Consider the following 21,857-nt stretch of genomic DNA (forward strand, 5'->3'; position numbering starts at 1 on the left):
ATGTCCCACTGAAGGACAAGCCTGAACCGGGACAGGCACACCGTATAGTAGCCTATCCCCCTCTTTTCAGAAGCCAACACAATTACGCACACAACTGTAGGTCCATCTCTCCTCCTGCCCTGTCCTGTCCGGCGCACCTTTTGCCGCACCTCCCCTCCTCTCTCCCTCCTCACCCCTCACGCACGCAGCGAGCACGGGGGGGGAAGTCTGTCCGAGAGTGCTGCTGCTGCTGCGCTGCTGCTGCTGCTCCTGCTGCTGCTGCTGCTGCTCGTGGAGGGGCTGGACAGTTAACGGGACACATCACGAGGGAACCACCCCGCTCTGGCTGCGCGTGAGTGAGCGAGGGTGAGCTCAAGGAGATCGCTGCACGTTCGTTCGTTCGCTCGCTCGCTCGCTGCAACAACTCCCGCTGCCGTATCGCCTCGCCGTCCACTGTGCGTCCAAAGACGGGGAGCGACCCCTTGCCTGCCTGTCCCGCGCCTGAAGGGAACGGAGATGCTGACACCAAGACGTGCTGCACTTCTTCTTCTTCTCTTCCACACTCCTCAAGTCCCCCTGCCCATTACGCACGCCAGAGCTTCTGTCTGAGACCCACTTGCTCGGATTTTCTCCCGCTTTTCGCTGGATGCTGCCGGGATGATGTCTCGCACTCCCGTCTCTCCGCTCATCCCGCTCTACTTGGGTAAGTTCCGATGTCTTCTTTCTTTTTGTGTGTGTGTGTGTGCCGTTGTTCCCGGGGCTCTTTCGCGCTGACGCTGCTGGATTTTGTTGGAGAGATTGCGTGTGGCGGCGGTGAATGAAACAAAGCTGCTTGTTTTTTTTTGACGCACGGGGTTGTGGGTGTAACGTGAGGACACTTGTGAAGTTACAGTAAAAGCGTCAATGGAAATAACTTTACGCATGTCGAGAGCGTAAACATGATTCGGCCAAAAGAAGAGGAAAAAGAAGCTGCGTTGTAGAAAGTTCGCAGGGAGCAGTCGAGCTTGGGGCTTTACCTTTCCGGACCAATAAACTGTATCTACGGCGATCGCCGGTTTAGCTGATTGAGCAATTTGGAAAAGTCATTAGCATCACTTTGCATGCTTCTCAGGTCTTCCTCGTGCTTGGTAAAGGGAAAAGGTTAAAAGGCTTACTAAGGTGTAAAACCTACTGAAGGATAAAGAAATTATAATATATCATCAAGCAAGGCAACAATCTGGACTTTCAAGTAAAAAATGTTTGCAAAACTTTCTCTAATGTTGTAATAGGCCTACAGCACTCACCCTTTTGGACCGTTTAATGCGGAAAGTGCGTTGAAACTGTGCGTGTCTCTGCCTTAGAAAAGAAATAAAAGAGAGATTATGCACTAAAGTCAATTCTCCAGCTATTCTGAGGAGAATGTTTAGTTCTTAAGCTTCTTAGTTTTGAAGAGCGTGGCAGACTAAAACTTAGAAGCACTTTGATGCCGAAAAAGGTATCATTTAAAGCAACACTGCGGAACATCCTTGGTTCTACAGTGTGTGTAGGAGACTTAAATATGCTGCGTTCATGTGGACTGTAGAGCTCGTTTTCCCGAGATGTGACATCATTGCCCCCAGTTGGTTTGTGTTGTGCTTTTTATGTGGGAAAAGTGGTAGCCTGGCCTTTTCCATCCGAGCCATAGAGAATATCAGATCCATTCGTTTCAAAGGAGTTCACCCCTCCCACCTGATAACGGAGCTCAATTGTGAAGATCCAGACCCTCTGTAGGAAATTAGTATGACAGTATGGTATGGACCAGGCTAGGGAAGTGGAGATTTTGGTATTTTACTGATTAGTGCATAGCTCAGGTAAACATTTAAACGTGTTGCTAGCATCGCAAAAGCTACATGGTAATTTGTGAGTTTTAAAAAACATCAAGTAAATATACTTCTTCCTAGCATTGATGTCGGGCATGACTGACACTAAACTCAAATAAGTAGAAGTGTTTAAAGGGGCTAGATGCAAGTTGGCCATGTTATACTCACTGCTGCCACCTCAGGTCATACGTGTAACTGCAAGTAGCAACTTTTTGAGGGACAGTGCAGGATTTTAGAGGCAGTTGTGGTGAACAGGTCTGGGCTCATTCTACACATTAGGACCTGGCTGGAACATGTAGGGGAAGGATTTTAACATTGCCTTTTACTGTAATTGATTAATTTTATGTTGATGTCCAGAGGAGAAGGAGCGACAAAACAGAGGTTGGGTAACTTTGTTTGAACGAGCAAGAAAAATAGTGCTCAAGACAGAGCGAAATAGTGCTCAAGACAGAGCGAGTCAAAACAAGACTTAAAAATAGAGCTCAAGACAGAGCGAGTCCAAACAAGACTTAAAAATAGAGCTCAAGACAGAGCGAAATAGTGCTCAAGACAGAGCGAGTCCAAACAAGACTTAAAAATAGTGCTCAAGACAGAGCGAGTCAAAACAAGACTTAAAATAGTTCTCAAGACAGAGCGAATCTAAACAAGACTTAAAAAGGTATATAACTGAAAGTATTTTATCTACACTCTTGCCTCTTACTGTAATTGATTTATTCTATGTTGATGTTTTTATTGATTGTATTTGTTATCTTATATTTAAGCAAATGTGAAGCACTTTGAATTGCCTTGTGTATGAATTGTGCTCTACAAATAAACTTGCCTTGCCTTGCCTTGCCATTATTAAACTCTGTATAGTCCCTTTAACTAAAAAGCTCACATTAGATGATAAAAGCTCATTTCCACTGGCAGGTGCGGAAGTCGGGAGGCTCATCTTGTCCCGAGTTCCCCAGTGGTTTTCCCCAGTTGTAGTGGACAACATGAACGCAGCATTAATTTAGTTAAACCTCACGTTAGGTATGAAACAACTGCATGGAGAGAACATGGAGACATCCCTCTATTGGTGACTTTTACCATTCGGGCCTCGGGCAAAGGAAAGACAAAGTAAAGATGCCTGTTTCTGGAGGCATTTTTCAATTATAAAGCACTTATATTTTTATGTTACACAGCCTGACTTTTATTCTGGAAAAAAATGCTTATTACCTGCCATTGCCTTGTTGTTAGTTGCTTGTTGCACTGGGCGCTTTAGGGTTATTCAATTAACATCGATTTTGTTCTCAAAACGTACAAACTTTCCAGCTTGTAAGTGTGACATATTGGCCTTCATCCTGATTTTTCAATTAAGATTGTTGCTGTGTGTAAAGCGCTGCCGTGAGATTGTCTTGTCACTGTCGTCTCCGTAAAGCTGAATGTTTTTGATTACTTGTCTAAACTTTCCATCGGTGCCACATGTCTGTCCCGAAGTGCCTGCCAAAAAGGTTGAATATTTGTGGTTGAATTGTCAAGTTATGTTGCGCAGCTGTTGAGTATTTAATTAGTCTGAAGAAATATGACAGCGCTCCATATTGCATTTTGTTCTCACCATGGCAACGCTGCCGGGGATCTTTCTGGTAACTTATCAAATCTTTATTGGCTCTTATTGAATATTACTGGGCTTTTTATAGAAAGTTGTAATTTGGGCCGCACATTTTAATCAAAAGTGTAGCTTTAATGGTTGCAAGATTGCAATTATTAAAGGGGAAATATATCCTAAATTGATCGTGTCCCCTCATCAGAAACTTACCTGCAATGGTATTTCACTTTATTCAGCCTCTGAGTAATCCTGTTTGTATTTCTTAGATTGTGTTGTGGCTAAGGCCACAGAGATGGATTTTTGGGGTCCGATATCGATACGAAGGGGGTTGGCATGGCCGATAGCCGATATATAGGCCAATATTTTAAGTAATTTCATTTGACGATTTTTGGGGGGATTTTGATTGGCTGATGCCAGTTTGCGCCACGATATATATTTTTTGGCTAATATTTAAAAAAGATGTCTCGTCTATAATCCTGTGTATGAAGCTTCTAAACCTGTCAGTGTTGAACTGTGACAGCAGGGGGCGCTGCATATGTATGTTTAGTAGGTACTTCAGAGGGAGCTTGTTTGAAAGTCAGTAGATTCCAAAAGTCTACAACATAAAATATGTAAAATAGGTGAAAAACTGGAGACTGATTTTCACCGTGAAATCTCTTCGCTCCCCTGAGGCCTAAGTTGTGGGAGGACTCATTTTAAAGCCCTTTCCAGTATAAAAGAAGAAGTCTCTATCACTTTAGGTTCCGGAGATATCGGCCAATGTCGAAAATACCCAAATATCGGCCGATATATCGGTCGGGCCCTAGTTGTGTCATGATGGAACATTAGGCAAGTTTATTTGTAGAGCACAAAGGCAATTCAAAGTGCTTTAAGGCAGACCAAATCATATAACATTAATAGTCAGTCAGAGTTGAGGCCTTTCCTCACATTTTCTTGAAGACTGTTCCAGATATATCATAAAACTGACACACAGCCTCACCGTGCTTAGTCCTTACTCTGGGAGGAATCCGCTAACTAAACTCCTCCACATTTTTGAACCATATTGTTTAAAGCATCATCTGAGCACTAAAAGGGAGTTCATCTCGGCACCATCGATTTGCTCACATACCATTATAGCATGAAAATGAAATCTTGTTTCGATTGTTCATTCACATGTCATCCCAACTGCTGCTTGTAATGTCACATGTAAAATATCACTGCTGAGCTACCCAAAATAATGTTTATATGCCACAACTACTGTTTGTGGGATATTTGCAATTTAAAGCAGAACAATATCCTGCATGTTTTTCTTGTACTAGTTCATCCGCTCATATTTCTCAAATGTTATTGCCCCTGAACATGTATAAATTCAAAATGCTTGTCACATTCAGGTATTTCTTTCGAAAACCACAAAGCTCTAAGTGCATATCATTGAGCAACCTATAGAAAGTGCCTATGAGTATCAGTAGGCTCTTTTTTTTCAGTGTTGTGTAGTATTTCTATTTGCAGCTTTACTACTGACATTGGATTGTATGCCATAAAAAAGCGTTGTAGCTCAAAAATAGCTTACTCAAAGGCGAGCGCTTCAGTCCAAGGGCACATCTTTCGCTCCCATTTACAAGAAGGTGACGCATCTGTAAAACCGCACAGATGTTGTTTTGCGTCTCCATAATGGGCAGGGCTGTGTTTAAGCAACGCGTTCAAAGCCACTCACAGAACCCTGAGCTTATGTGTCCCTTACGGAATTTAATGGACAGTGTCTTTCAGCTCCAGAGCTCCCCCCCCCCCCTCCTTCTTTTCCCACCCCCCTTGTCCGATGTGTGGCATTGACGCATAACCCAGAGGTGCTCCGTCAGCAATGCAGGATCCGAGCGTGTTAGCCTGAACTTCTGACTAGTGTTACAAGCAGAAAACATGCGACAACAATGCACAATAGGGATATGTATCTGGTTCAAAAGGAATGACTTTGGTTTTGAGTTGTGACTAGATTTTGATTGTTGGGAAGATACTTGTGAGTGACTGGACTTCATTGAAGCAAAACAATGTCAATGTTGTCGGCTCTTGTGAATGGATTTTTAACATGAATGTGAGCTGCGTGGCCCCTTTTCAATAACTGAGGCACAAACACTTGAAAAAAATGCCCTCTTATCTCCTAAAAAGAGCTTGAATTATCAGTAATTATGCTGATTTTGAGGAGTGTTTGGACTATTGTATTGCCTTTTGTCTCATTTCAAGTACTTTTGCCTTAGTTTAAGTCCACATGTGAATTGCTCTTATTTTAAGTGAATGTTCATTGTGTCTTGTGACTTGTGTTATAAGTTTCACACATGCAAAGATTAAGATTTCTAAGATTTCTAATCCTAGTGTTTAATCCTAAATCTTAATTCGAGCGCATTTTACGCTAAATTAAGATGGCCTTTTTTTTTTTTTTACAGTGATGTTTTATTCATGTACTGTATGTGTAAAATAAAAGTAAAAATGTGTTTGTTGTCTTTGTGTATGTTTTTACTCACTGCAAATGAATGAATAAATTATCTACTATTACCAATTTAAAGCAGAATTTAGTAACTCATGCCCCTAGAGGCCATGAGCACCACTACAGGTGTCGTAGCAATGTTGCGTTTTTTTACTCATTAATTGTCTGTGAGAGTAAATACTACGCTGACAGAAAAGACAAAGAGAGAGAGGGATATTGTACATCCAATTACACAATGGAGATAATTTTTTTCACTCAAACTTGGCTGTAAATACTGTTTAAGTGACGCTAGCCCGCAGTTAGCTTTGCACGTTTGCCTGTTAGCTTCTTCTTCGTGATTCCATTAGTGTGTATTGGTGGCACCGCCTCAGTGGAAGAGAAAGTTGCAATTGTGGTTTTCTGGCCAGAGACACCAGGGGGAGATGAAAGACCCCCCCAATCATCCCATTAACACTTGTATTACCCCCAGAGGGACTACGGAAAGGATTTATTAAAGGGGCTAGATGCAAGTTAGTCATTTTATGCTCACTACTGCCACCTCAGGTCTTATGTGTAACTGCAGCTTCTATATTAAGCTCGTGCATGACGGCACTTCGGACCCGAATTAACACCTTTTTGAGTGACAGTGCAGGATTTTAGAGGCAGTTGTGGTGGACAGGTCTGGGCTCATTCTACATATTAGGACATGGCCGGAACATGTAGGGGATGAAAATACTTAGCTTTAACATTTTAAAACTCCGTATAGTCCCTTTAAGATAAACAAGTTACTTAGTTCTTCTTTAAGTCTAGATGTTATCTGTATTGTCTGATCCGGCTGTCTTCAGAATTACTTTTTGAAAGACCTCAATGATGGCATCAACGAGGTAAACCTGACATTTTTTCGGTATTTATGAGAGTTCTTAAATCTTGTAGTTAGTGTTCAAGCTACATTTGGAGTTTGCAATTGACATATTTCTACTTTTAATGCTTGGTATCAGATTGGTGAATTGGTGTAAGCTCTCTTCTATACCAATAATCTGGAAAATCAGTGGTATTAGCATAAATCCTGCTGTAAGTAAGACATTGGCTTAAGGTTTAATATACATAGACCATGGTTTGGCTTTGGCATGTTACCCAGAGATTCCCCGTTGGCGGTGACAAATCGGTGTGTTAGCATGAACATCTTACGAGTCTTACAAGCTGTTGACTTTGAACCAGAAAACGCACTCCCACTTCCAAGTGAAATGACGATGAGCTCTGTCAAAGGCACCTTTTTCTATATTTAACAGTTGGCTCTCCCCGGGCCTTCATCTGATAAGGCTCATTCTCGCTCAAGCACATGCACAGACGAAAAGGAAAAAAACAAAAAAACACACAACTTTCTGTTCTTCTTGCATTTCTCATTTGCTGCCACTTTCTCGGCCGTCTCATCGAGGACACCGCGCCGGGGCAAAATGAATCCTGCATCAGCGCCGATCCCGTTCCCCCCCTCCGACCCATGTGATGTCTGGCAGATATTCCTTTCTCAGCTCCAAACGCGGAATCAATAAAACTTCGTGACCTTGCGTTCTGGATAGAAATTTAGGATGGATTCCCCTGCATTAATTATAAATGCTGTTGAAAAACTTGGATCTTCGGAGTTCAGGTTTTCCTCTTTTGTTTTTGTAGTTTTCTTGGTGTTATTTGTTTGAAGTTTACACGGCTGTCTAACCGCATCGAGTAACTAAACGCTGCATTTCGTTGCTGGCGTGCTGGAATAGCTTGTGGCAATCAGAAATTTGGTTGTGGTTCGTGGTTGATTTTGAACGACACTTCCTTGTTGCTTTTCTTGTCGTGAAAGATGAAAGCCTTGGACTGCAATCAATTACTTAAAGGGCCAATTTTCACCATCGTAAAAGGTTATGTGGCCTTATCAAAAACAAACCCGGAGCGGAGTTTTGTTTCAGTATTAGGAACTCTTCATATTTTTGCTCAAACGCTTGTCCACACTCCGATTTACATTACACAGAGTAATCCATGAAGCTGCTACAGTAATAATGCTTATCCTTCATCTATCTGGTAATCATTTCAAACGCATCTTTATCATTATCCTAGAAATCATTTCCTGGATATGTAGGACCTCAGGAGGAGCTTTTTGCGATTGGTGTTGTCGCCATGCTGCCAAGAATAGCCACTGGTGAAGATCCTAAGAGTACTCAAAGATGTGTGAGTGGCTTGAAACTAAGCTCCAGATTCACTTTTGATGAGAAAACAACAACACAAGACAAACGATTTGACCATCGGCCTCAGGCGGGATTCTACGCACAGCCCAACCATCGTAAAAGGTTTCTGAGCATATGTGTTCACCTTATTCTGCCCCGCCCACTTTTGCCCGTTTTTGCTTTGTCTCGGCACTTCCGTTGTATTGACACTTCCGATAGTGCGTGAGGCCCGTTGCCGCTAAAATCTGATGTTTAGTAGCTTGATTTGTGTAAAATGTCCAATGTTCATTTGCACCAACATGTCAACCCTGCACCGTTTCTCTGCACGACCTCAAAACAGCTTTGTTTTCGTGTAGCAACTGATTTTATCTGGACTTCTCCAGTCCCATGTTAATTGAAAAGGGGCCAGCACAATTCTTGGCGGCACCCTCGCGAACTTCCGGAATAAGGTGAATATGGGTGTGATCTTAGATAACAAATTAAAGTGGACAAAAATACAGACCACGTCATGAAAAGACTATATTTTATTAAGAAGTGTCCTTTCAGGTTGATAAAACCATGCTGAAAATGTTTTACAATGCTTTTGTGGAGAGTGCTCTGACTTTTTGTATTATCTGTTGGTACAGGGCCATCACTGCGGCACAAAAAGAACTCTTAGAAAAATACGTACAGTCGGAAGTAAAATGTTAGGTGTTCTCTGAAGGGTCTGCAGGATATTTATGTCGCTTGAACTCTGGATAAAGCAGATGTTTAGAGTTTGAGCTGCTTCCCTCGGGTCGAAGCTACAGGTGCCCAGCCCTGTCCAAAAACAGGACCACAAGTCATTTTACAATTAAACAAACAAAGATGATGTACATAAATTATTTTTGATTTTCTTAAGTAGCCAATTGAGATTCTTGGTAACAATTGTAACATGATTTAGACATATGAGGTTGATGGGGTCATGGTTTGAGCTTATGCCTGTTCTTTACATGTGGTCAGTGTTTGGATTTGTTGTGATCATTGTAGTCTTTGTGTATTTTTTTTACTGACTGCCAATGAATTTCCTCACGAGTACAATACATTTTTTACTGCTACTAAAAACATACATAAGTTAGTCAAATTCTGCTCCATCTCCAGCATATTTTTGTTCTAAGTCTCTATACTCTTTGCCTCTATAGTCTCTTGCGTATAGTCTGGCAGGTGTATCCTCCCTGGAAAATCGAACACTTTTTCCTCTGCACCGGTGTGTGGCAATATTTCGTCATGCCTCTGCTCATGCTTGTTATTGACCCGCACGGCTCGCCAAAGCCTGTCTGAAGAAACAGCCTACAGTACCGTCCTCACGCTGAGAACCACTGGGGCTGTGCTAATCAAAATGTAACGGTACTGTATACATAAAACAGGGATGGATAAAAGCGTAGCTGCTGAATTGCTGGATAGAGCTTTGTCAGATTCCTCCAATCTTTACAGAGCCTAAGGAGCTCACTTTGAAAAATAATGATGGTTAATGTAGGATTTTTTTGCATTCTGTTTGATGATTCTTACTCTGTGGCTTTTATTTGTGGTTGTGTACTGCATTTTCCAGCGAGGCTATTTTGTGATAGTATGCTTAAATTCTTCAAACACGTTTTTAAAAGAGAAAATGTTTGTACTTGTTGTAACTTTAATGATTTTCCCTTTGCTCCCTATGGATCTCATGTTCAACTGGTCATTGGTTTAGTGACAGTGTAGATAAAATCCAATTTCTTCTGGTGGACGGATGGATCAAGTTTAGTGGCATGAAGCTGGTTGAATGAGGAGATGTTTCACTTCGGGGACAATAACTGACAGGACACTACAATCCTTGCATGATTTCAAGATATCCTTTGAACCTAAATGTTGTAAATACCTGCAGATATTTTGTTTTCAGGCCATTTTTCAAAGAATATGAGAGGAATGAAACACAAAGAGTATTTTTTTTTCAAATTCAATCAAATCAATGAATCAAATTTTATTTATAGAGCCCTTTACAACACTCAAGGCGACCAAAGTGCTTTACAATAAAACCACATATAATCCATTAAAAACATTCAAACAACCATACAATACATACTAAAATGGTGTACTTTTCACCATAGTTAGTGGTTGTGCGAAGCCAGTTATGGTGAAACAACTGAGTTTACTCTTTTCAAATCATAATAGAAGAAGAAGAAGAAGAAGAAGAAGAAGAAGAAGAAGAAGAAGAAGAAGAAGAAGAAGAAGAAGAAGAAGAAGAAGAAGAAGCTTTATTTATATAATAACAGAAAAAAAAACACCAAAATGACCCTGATCAAAAGTTCATAGCCCTCTTAAACATCAATGGCAGCTTGGATTCTTTTGTCATTGTTGCAAATGGGCCTCCTTATGTCCTCGGATGGAAAAGTTGTCCATTATATTTGGCAAAAAACCTCCAGTTCCTGTAAATTCCTGGGCTGTTTTGCATGAACTGCACATTTGCGATCTCCCCAGAGTGGCTCAATGATATTGCGGTCAGGAGACTGAGATGGCCACTCCAGAACCTTCCCTTTATTCTGCCGTAGCCACTCATCAGCCTGGAAGCTGCCCATGGGTCGCACTTGGACGTTCCAACATGACAACGATCCAAAGCACAACGTCATATCGACCTCTCATTGGCTACAGCAGAATAAAGCAATTTTAACAGACTTAGGTAGTGTCAACGTACTTTTTCAGTAGATATGCAAATGTCGAAAGAAATGTTTTCTGGGGAAGCCTTGTGACATGACCCACTGACAAGGTTTCTGTGACCCACCATTGACACTGATTCAGAAAACTGATGTGTTTCTGCTTTGCTTCCTAGCCAAATGAAAGAAGCTTGTTGGAAGAAGAGGGTGCAATCGATTCAGAACAAAATAGCCAATTTTCAGCGACTGTTAATACTTGTTTGTATTATTTTTGGGTACATTGAGGATCGTATGTTGCAAGAAATGAATATGACTTTGCATGTTGTGTCAGTGGTTCTCAAATATGTTGCGCAAATTGCCATTTTGATTGGAAAGAGTACCTTGCCACCCTACAACAGACACAATTATGCAGCTTTACTTGACCTACTACCTCTCCATATACCCATAGGTTCGTAACCAGCATGCTTGGAACGTTGCTTTACGACAGACCGGACCGTGACTTCACAATTAGCCCAGTCGTGTCCACATAGTCATTCTCTTTCATTAGCCACATTACGAGAGCAAGTTCAACAGGCCATGGCGGAAAAAAAAGGGAGAAAATAAAGCATGTTCTACCTCATGGCAGTGCCCCCTTCATCCTTCCACCGCTGTAAACTTCTCCCACAAATTAAACCCAGCTGAATAAATCGCGCTGGGCCACAATTATTTTTTCTTCTTAATGCAAACAGCTCCTTCTCCGAGCGCGCTGGCCCAGAAAGCTTTGAAACTAATGAAGCAACAACATATTTTGGGTGGTCTGCAGTCTGGTATAGTGCTGACTTGTGCTAATTCACCTCGCCACCTAGGTATAAAGAGTTCCAAGACATGCTGAGTGGAATGCGATTATCTCCCAACAAACTGCCCGCTCTCCTGACCTTGGAAAACGGAGGTATTTCTTTTCTGCTCACGAGAAAAGATTTCATACAATTAAAAAACGCCTCTTACGCACAGACATACTGTAGTTCATTCGTGATACATAATGAAAACGAATGGGTTTCCTAATTGCCAGAGACGGGCTGAATGACGAACATAGGAATCGTGCGCTCTGGGATAAAAAGGATCGGTCATGCATAAACTCTTTCGATGTACTTCAACTTCTTGATATGTTGTGTTGCAGACGTGACGCATAGTAACAATATCATTTGAGAAGAAAATCCAAACTTGCTGTTGATATGGAATATTTTTTTAAGATTTGCAATAATTTTATGATCAAGGTTTGCTTTAAAGTGCATCAGCTGCTGAGGAAATAGCTTACTTTGTCCATTATGCAGTGAAGTTTGGATGAGAGGTCATGGTTGGTGGGGCCGATGGCAAAGATTTGCAGCTGAGGCTACATCATGCATTATCCAACTTACCAGTATATGAATAAAGCACGGAATTGTTAAGCGCTTTTCAGCTCCTGGAAGAGCACAATGAATAAATGCATTATTGTTAACCTGTGGCATAAAATACTTTCAGTTGTCATATGCACGGATAAAAAGAACTGTGATTGAACATTGTCAGAGTTGAGGCCTGTCTTACATCCTCATGAAGACTGTTCCAGATTTTAGCTGCCGGAAACCCAAACACAACCTCCATCCATTCTTCTGCTTTATCCGGGGCCGGGTCGCGGGGGCAGCAGTCTCAGCAGAGATGCCCAAACTTCCCGATCCACGCACACCTCCTCCAGCTGTTCTGGGGGGACTCCGAGGCAAGACCAGGCCAGTTCGGAGACATAGTCTCACCAGCGTGTCCTGGGCCTTCCACGAGGCCTTGTCCACAACCTCTCCGTGTTTAGTCCTGACTCTGGGAACGACCAGGAGACCCCTCCCTGAAGTTCTCAGGGCCCGAGATGGTTCATACGGCTGTAACATGTCAGAGATGTACTTTGGTGCTAAACCATGAAAAGACTTGTAACAAGCAGAGCTGTTTTAAATTCTATTCTCTGAGCGACAGGAAGCCAGTGCAGAGACCGGAGCACTGGACTAATATGGTCGTATTTCCTGGTTCTAGTCAGGACTCGAGCAGCAGCGTTCTGGATGTTCTGCAGCTCTGATAGCTCGTTCAGAGAGGCCAGTGAGCAGGCCGTTACAGTAGTCTAACCTACTGGACACAAATGCATGGATAAGTCTCTCTCAGTCTGTTTTGACACAATTCCTCTGATCTTTGACACAATTCCTCTGATCTTTGACACAATTCCTCTGATCTTAGCCATGTTTTTCAGATGGTAAAAAGCTGCTGATGTTATTGCTTTAATGTGGCTGTTTAAGTTCAGGTCTGAGTCCATGATTACTCCTTTTCTAACCTAATTTTTTGTGTTAGAGAGAGAGACTCAAGGTGACTGATAACACTTTGTCTTTGTGTCTGTGGGCCAAAAACGAAGAGCATATCGTGATCACCATGACCCAAAGCTAATATGAGAAAAGGCGCTAGAACACTTGGTTAACTAATACTTAGGGGGGCTTGCTGAATAATAAAAGCTGAATAATAAAATAAGCTTGTGGCCGTCTTGCACTTGATTTGAAACTATTACAGTATTAAAGCCACAAATCTGTTATGTAAATGAGACAATGCTACGTGAGTAAAAAAAATGCACAAATGACTCTGCTGATGCAATTTTGTGAGACGCTGACAAAGCTCACAACGTAATCACAACAAGGAGGTTTAATAAAGATCAATCTAAATCATCCTGGAAATACACGCTCAACATGTCCTATGAAGAAGTTAATGTTGCGCATCCAAGTGAAGAAATGTCCAGTTTAATAGATTTAGTTGAATCTGCACGTTGCTAAAATCTGCAATTCTTCTCTTAAGTCGTGTCGGCCACTATCGTCATGTTTATATTACAGTAAGATCCAACCCATTGCCTCTCTGCGAACCTAATTGTTCCTCCAGCACCCACTGCACACCATTAAAACGGCTTTTTATTCTCTCACACATTTCTCCGTTCTTTGATGAAAATGAATAGATTCCCTAATTGTCAGAGACGTCCTGAATGAGCAACATAAGAATGGTGCCCACCGGGATGAAAATGGAACGAGGCTTTATCGCCCGCCGCACACTCTGCCCACGCCTCCCTCCTTCACCCCCTTTTTAACACAAATCTATTTTTAGCCTACTTTTGTTGTGACCTTTCGCCGCTCATTTTTTCCGTTGCCTCCTGTCCCGTGCACCGCAGAGAGCTATCCTTAAAGATCAGCGGGAGTGTGTACCTCGCCGTGTCACCTGACATGCACTTATATCGTTTCCCAGTGTGAGCCTCATCGGGGCGATCGCACACAAAACACACAGTCGTTGTCGTGTGTACAGTGGCTTATGCTAAGTTTTTGGAGCTTTCAAGTGTCCAACTAACCACACGTTTGAAGTGTTGTTCTGTTTCACCTGTTAATGTGCGAGTAATGCTGCATTTAGTCCCTCTGCCGCTCTCTAAATGTGTTCCTACTTTAGATTAGAAAGAATAGAATAGAAAAAAAAATATATATATATTGTCTACCATGCACAATGATGGCAGAAATTTGCCTTTGGCTTGCTCATACATTCAAATACATTTGCCCAGCAATGTACATAATAAAATCAGTTCATTATAAAATCAGTTCACTGCAGACACAGTAGCAGCAGGTACACTTCATTAAGGAAAAAGGAACAGACTGGCTGAACGACATTAATACTTACAACTTATTCAGCTCCTTGATGGCAAGGGGAACAAAAGAATTCCTGTACACATTTTTCTTGGCACAAGGAAGTCTGTATCTCTGCCCTTATGGAAGGAGCTCGAAGTGATGGGACAATGGGTGGCTATCGTCATCTGTGATCTTAATACAGACACGACGCACTGCTTTACTATAATGCTGAGATAAACTGGTTTGTTCTTGGCCTGTTATTTTTCTGCCCTTTGATATGCCGTATGTCAGATTGCTGTGATCCATGACGCTTCACTTTTACCAGATTTTCAGCAAAGTCCTGGGTTTGCATGTTCTCCACGTTTCTGCATAGGTTTCCTCCAGGTACTCTAAAAGCATTTACATTAGGGTGTATGTGAGAATGAGGGTGGTCAGAGGGCCGATGGCGCAGATAGGCAGTCTCGCTTCCATCAGTCTACCCCAGTTACTACCATCGAGTACGGAGTGGAATGCAAAACTGTTCCTTAAAAGCGCTTTATGACCATTTATGTGAGTCCTTTCCTTTGTAATTTTGTTTTGAAGCTGTACTAAGTAACTCGTGCGCCCTCGAGGCCATAAGCGCCACTGCAGGTATTGTAACATGTTGCGTTTTTTTACCTATTAATTGTCCGTGAGAGTAAATACTACGCTGTAAATACTGTTAAAGATGTGCTAGCCCACAGTTAGTTTTGCTTGATAGCATATTAGCTTCTTCTTCGTGATTCCATAAGTGTGTATTGGTGACTCCGACCCGGTGGCAGTCAAGTTGCAAGCATGATTTTCTGGCCAGAAACACCAGGGGGAGATGAAAGACCCTCCAATCATCCCATTAACACTTGTATTAACCCCAGAGGGACGGAAAGGATTTATTAAGTTGAACAAGTTACTTAGTGCTGCTTTAACAAGTGCTCTGTGTTAAAGATAGGCCCTATTGTGATTGTATGTACAACTACATTTCAAACTGTGAAATTAAAAATTCTGGCCCAAACTCATTTCTAGCTCTCACAATCCCCTCTGCACATCTTGTAATTTATTACATGCACGTTTCACGCTCATGTACAGCTTTGAGTGGTGATAAAGTGAAGTGGGGGGCCGTGTCCAAAACAGAGTGCACTAATTTAGGCCCTGCTTCTGTCTTCCATCGCTCAATAAACATTTAGGTGGAGCTAATTTAACAGGGTCTGTTTTCTGCCGTGTTTACAATATACTTTGTGATGGCAAAATAAAAGACAGTTACCTCAGCTTTAAGTGCCTTAATTATCATTACAAATGTTCAGCAAAATTGCGTAGCTCAGACGGGGGGTTTGCATTTCATTTTATTCTGCTGCATCGTTTATTTGAGCAGTCCATGCAAAAATGAGAGTGAAGACGGCAGGCATCATAGACAAATTGTCAAATAAATGACACAGAAAGACTCTAAAGACGTAAGCTGAAGTGTAAAAGTCCTGAGCTGCTGCGAATAAAAACCTCTTGGGTTAACACACATTTTGCTTCTTGTATGGTGCAGCTCTGCGTACTTTGCAGCGCATTGTCCAACTTTGAGTGCGTTGTATACATTCTGCCAGCTCACTGACTTGACATAAACTCCAAACAGCTTAAGTAAGGCCCTTTGTTTGAATTTGTCTACTTGCACTTCGTCTCTATTTTTAGCTTTAGACAACCGTGGGCTAACCGCAAGATCTTTCAAATTACAAAGATGACACAAGTCCCCTGTGCCAGCGGTTGTGAGACGACATCTTGCGTCCCCGGTCGCCTGCCTCCTCGTTTTCCCTGCTCGTAGGCGATGTTGACGGGCGTAGGGAAGGTATACATCGCTGCAGATTGGCCGGATGAGCTCGCGGGACAGCATTGTGCCTTTGCGATACACATGCCAGCTCTTCTTTGAATCAGCCCAGGTTCATGTTAGGCTAGAGCGCGCGCTGGCAACCCCCCGCGCAGGTACCCATCACGGCACACTCTCCTCACTGTCACTACGGGGCCTGTGCGACTGATAGACTGAAGGGAAACGAGACACAAAAACACGCCGAAGGCTGACTTGAAGCTGGCGTATTTACACTAAGCCCTGCAGAGATGACTTTAGTTGTGGGATGTTTTGTTTTGCTTTGCTTTTGTTGCATCTAAAACAACGGTGTCAGTATGTGAAGTCTTGCCGCCTTATGCAATAAAGTAAGTCGTGACAGAAGCAAGACAATTCAGAATGGATGACAGGGACAATAGTGTCACAGACAGGTCAACATTGAACTTACTGCTCTGATCTGGGGTTGCTGCAGTTGGTAAGGTACATGCAGTCTGTGGTCAGGTCTAGTGTTCAGCAGTACTATATGCCCAAAGAATGAGATCGGCTTACTACCTGGACATCGATGGATTTCTTCCTCCCTGATGGCACGGGCATATTCCAAGATGACAGGATTCATCAAGCTCACATTTTGAAGAGTGGTCCAGGGAGCATGGTCACCACAAAGTCCAGATCTTAGCCCCATTGAGAATCTTTGCACAGTGGAAACACTCACATCTGGGTGAGAAATTAATGCAACACTGAATCGTTTGACATTGCACAATCTCATTAAAACAATATGACCGCAAATGTGTGCTGTAATCAAAGCATAAGGCGATCCAATGAAATATTAGAGCGTGTGACATTTTTTGTGTGGAGACGTTTTATGGTCAGGCTGTGCTTCTTTTAATGCTATGCAAAAGTCATTTCCATAGGCATTTTAAGCATCTTTTGGATCTTTAAAATTGATTCATGTTTGTAGAGGTCTAAACTAGAGGCCGACCGATATGGGTTCTTCTAAGGCCGATATTTTGGGATGTTAACTGGCCGATGCCGATATGCTTGGCCGATATTTTTGGCAGATTTTTCCATATGTCTGGTCTATAATCCTTAATTACAAATTCTTGGCTGCTCTAGAATGATTTTATTTGATTACTTTAGGTGATCCAATCAGTTTCTGTCCCAGCTTTGATTAGTTGTTGTTAGCATTAGCATATTGTGTGTACACAATTATTGAAATCCCTGCTGCATTTGCGATATGGTAATTGTATTGTATGCAAACAGATTGCAGATCATTTCTCGCTTCTTGTACGTTCAAGGATAACATTAAATCACTATTTATCATACTGGGTCAAGCTGTAAAGTCGTACTATCTCTGTCATAGCCTTGACTGTGGTGGTCAGGCGCCCACTCTCAGCCACTGAATGTTTTGCTTACGTATTAATATGACACTCTGAGAGGGTATTTATCCCTTTTCTGTGGAAGCATAGACAGACTTGAATGGTAGGACTAGCACAATGTCTCTTGTTCATGTCTCCGGGTCCCACACCGATGGTAAATAAACTTCTCCTGTATATGACATCCAGACTGCTGCCTCCTCTTCATCTATCCTCTCAAACACCATTGTCTAACATTTTCTTGCCAAAAATATTTCATTGAGCGGGAGAAAAGTAGTTATGCACCAACCATCAACGATTCTGCAAAGTTTCCCAGAGTAGCCGGGCTTCTAACTGTGTATACGTTGGGATCAAAACATTTGTATTAATTTATTTCTGTGGCTGAAAGGGCCATGTCTTCCTTTTTACTTTTGCTGACATACAACGGACTGTCTCTCTTCAAACACGCGGTAGATTAGATGCTTCACTGTCTCCAACTCACAGGAACACTTTTGCGTCCCAGTCAGAGCTCATCCAAGCGTTGTCATTGTATTGTCTGAGGAGCTGTAACAGAATTAGCCGAGTGGATCCGTGTGACAAGCCGGCGCGCGACGAGACTCTCTTCCTGTTGTGCGTCCGCCGCAGCAAACGGGGGGAGTTTTAATTAGCGCATCGCGGCTCAGCAGGGGAGCAGAACGTCTTGAACGGGCCGACGGAAATGAGCGTGACACCGCCTCGCCCCCTTTTCTCGTGATACACCCTCCCAGATCCATCCTCCTTCTGAACGTTCATCGCTGCCTGTCCGGGCCATCAATCTAGCCAGGCAGATGGCCCACCACTGCAACACCGGATGTCGATCAATGTGGAGAGGATGGGAAAACTGGGAAGCTAAACACAGAGAACAGAGTGGAATTGGATGAATCGCAAGTGTTTGTGTTTCGCCTGGGATGAAACAGGCAGAATCTTAGAATGTTCAGTCGGGCTGCGTGATTTTGAGGGAAACAATTCACAGCAAATTTTCAGACTAGAATTGTAGCGAAGGTTTTCAAAATGTTCTTTCCTCAGTTCGACTTTTCTTCTGGTTTGAAACTCGGATTTACAGATGTAGAACTCAGGAAGTCACATGATGGAAGATTCTTGTACGACTGGAGCGTATTTTAATATTTTCTATTGTCTGCAATTACATTTTCTGGAAAGTCAGAAGCATTCAGGATGCTCCACAGAATTAACACAATTGTACATAATGGGGCTCAATTCCTCATTTCCGAAATATGTGTTAGGTCACTTTGAGGCTAGCTGCGCAAACAAGTGAGAACGGCCACTGGTTGGGACAAACGTCAGCGCAACATCATTGTAAATGAGCCAGAACTGCATAAATATTTGCGTCTAAAAGCATCTTAATTTATCATAATGAGCCAGGCTGTAAGGCACATGTGGTGAGATGATTTGATATGACAATTTGAGGAGCATAAATTCCTGAGCATGTAAAAAAAAAAAAAGTAAGTCTCAAGCCCATTCCTCCTGTGCGGTGTTATGAAGAAATAACCAGTTTGCTCACTGCAGCCACTAGGGGGCAGCTTAAATTTAAAAAAAAAAAACGGAAAGAATTCCACACATGTCCAGCAGAGGGCACTAACATAATGAGAGGATATAAACAGCATATTATAGCCATGTGGTAAATGGTCAGTCTGCCCCAGGGCTGCTGTGGCTACAATAGTAGCTTTTGGGTCGTGGGCTGAATTTTAGCCCACGACCCAAAAGACTATGACACCCCTGCTGTAAGGCCAAACCATCTCTGTACTACAGTCATAACCTTTATTTCATTATAAATAAATAGACTAATAGCAACGCATTCGTTAATGCTAATGTGGCTTTTGCAGCTCAGTTCTAATCCGATGACTAGGTCCTATAGGATTCATGCAGACATTAACACTTTGCATTCCTGATACCACATACTGTAGTATTTCATCATCTTAGCCGTCATGAAATTTTGAATAGAAAAAAAAAAATCTTTACATTTTGCCACGCTGACGAATGCATCTCGTGTGCTATTTTTCTCTGCACTAATTTGCTGCTTAAAAAGACCTCATACAGTGAATGGTTCATCCATACGTGTTGATTGGCCAATTATTTTGAAATGCGCAGCGTGAATGCGGGACACATGGAGAAGCGATACAATTATTAGAATTCAAGCTGTTCTTGCCACGTGTATGAGATTGTTGTTGTTGTCTGGGCTCATTCTACATATTAGGACGTGGCTGGAACATGTACTGTAGGAAGAGGAAAATATATAATTTTTACATTTTTAAACTCTGTATAATCCCTTTAACTTTGATCGAATAAAAACGACTAGGATCTTACGTATCTTACAGTTCAGGAAAGTCCCAATGAGATTTCATAATGTCAGTACTTTATTTTGTTTTATATCCTCTAAATCACACAGCTCAGATGAAGTTTAGTTTGGAGCTGCTAGGTTTGGAGCTAATAGGACTGTCCCCATTACGGGCCATTGCAAACCTAACCTGCATCCTTTTGGAGGCCGGGGAAACCAACACACTCCAAACAGAAAGGCCCTGGTATACTAATCCTTGCGGTGAAGGAAGCGTACAATTCCCTCAGCCACTGTGCTGCTGGATTGGAAACCAATCAGAAGTTTGTGTATTAGAAAAATGACTCCCGGGGGCTTTGTACAAGTTTTACAGGTCCCAGCATCCATCTAGTCAACAACAATAGCCATCATTAGACATTTTTCTGTAGATCATTTATCTAAAATTGGAAGCATGCGTGTAATTCTTGGTTCCTCTGATTGTACATTGATTCTGTAACTGTATTTCTATCCTATTCTATTTCAGCTCTGATAAATCCTATTGAACACGGGCTTAATTCTCTGTATATAATCGAAAACATACCAGGGCTGAACTTCTACACTCATTTTTGGCCCTAAATGATATCGCATCCAGAAAATTGCCTCGTTTTCAACATAATGGCACTGGCACCGTTACCCTCTCTGTCACCGCTAACGCTGTCTATGCCTTCTCTAAACAGACCCGCTCACTACATGGGAGCGTCTATCCAATCCATACAGGCCAGCGGCTGTTTATGAAATCATCCGTGCAGCCGCCAAAAAAGCTGCAGGCCCGGTGTTTACGGCGCGCAGATTAAACACGAGAGCCGCGCGCTTACTTACATGACAGCTCCTCCAGGAATCCGCACTAATTGCTCATTTTAATGAAAAGATTTTGTTTGCGAGCGCTTATCGGATACAAACCAGTCTGTGGGGACACCTTGAGAAAAGCGCAGAGCGTGAATATATCAGCGAAGTGTCCAAGAAGGGAATTTTACATTTTGCCAAGGATGTGCAGAAAAATCATGTTTTCAGACACCCCAATTATTATAGTATGCAAATAGGCAAGTGAAAAATGACACGGCATCCATTTTCACTGTGCGGAATTATAATTGTTGTCTTACTACTACTACCACTACTACTACCACTACTACTACCGGGGGAAATAGTTTATTACTGACGTGAGAACATGAACTCAGATTGCCCACTATGAAAATACACAGGCCAAGTTATCTGCCATTTTAGGATTAGGGTTAGAGTTAGCAATTATGCATATCTGAATCTCAAAGCGTATTGACAGGAGAGCTTACAGCCTATATGCCAGTGTGATGCCTCATTTTAAAGCCAAGATCTTCTAGTTTCTAAAACTATATGTGTGAGTAAAACACATATCTTACACTTACATTAGATTTGCCGCTCCTAACCCTATCATAACCTTAACCCCTAAACCTGACACTAGCCCTACCTCCCAGGTCAGGGTGGACGGCAAGTAACAGGTTAATAATTACTGCCCCAGTATTGTTTTAGCATCAAAAGCGTGATAATAATGGCTTGACAAAATAACCATTTTTCTGTGACTAAAATAGTACTATTGATTTTATCGCATGGTTTAAATGTTGGATCTGTTTTGCCAACATGCCACATCTACTAAGTACACTGCCTGACCTCTAAATTGCCACAAATAAAGGTCACACTCTCAAAAGATCCAGTTTTCAGCATTTTCACCTCGATCTTGCATTGATTATGGGAGAGTGTGACCACTGTGACCACCTTCTCCTGCTCATCCCAAAGATTCCCAATGGGGTTAAGATCTGGACTCTGTGGAGGCCATCTACTGTATGGGTAAATGGTAAATGATCACATTTATATAGCGCCTTTCTACCTGCTTTAGGCACTCAAAGCGCTTTACATCAAAGAACCAGTCACCCATTCACACTCTCATTCATACACCAGTGTGCGCAGACACTGGAGGAAGTGTCTTACTCAAGTGGCAAGGCAAGGCAACTTTATTTATACCGCGCA

General features: G+C 42.2%; 1 protein-coding gene across 1 annotated transcript in view; it reads left to right on the forward strand.

Moving 5' to 3' along the window:
- The first annotated feature begins 251 nt into the window (after positions 1–251).
- Positions 252–21,857, forward strand: part of clmpa (CXADR like membrane protein a) — a 358,126-nt gene continuing 336,520 nt past the window's right edge. The window contains exon 1 of the mRNA XM_079565669.1: positions 252–682. Within this exon, the coding sequence (XP_079421795.1) occupies positions 637–682 (46 nt within the window). The 5' untranslated portion in view covers positions 252–636. The remainder of the gene's footprint in view (positions 683–21,857) is intronic.

Source organism: Gobius niger, assembly GCF_951799975.1.
Source record: "Gobius niger genome assembly, chromosome: 11".
NCBI lineage: Eukaryota > Metazoa > Chordata > Actinopteri > Gobiiformes > Gobiidae > Gobius > Gobius niger.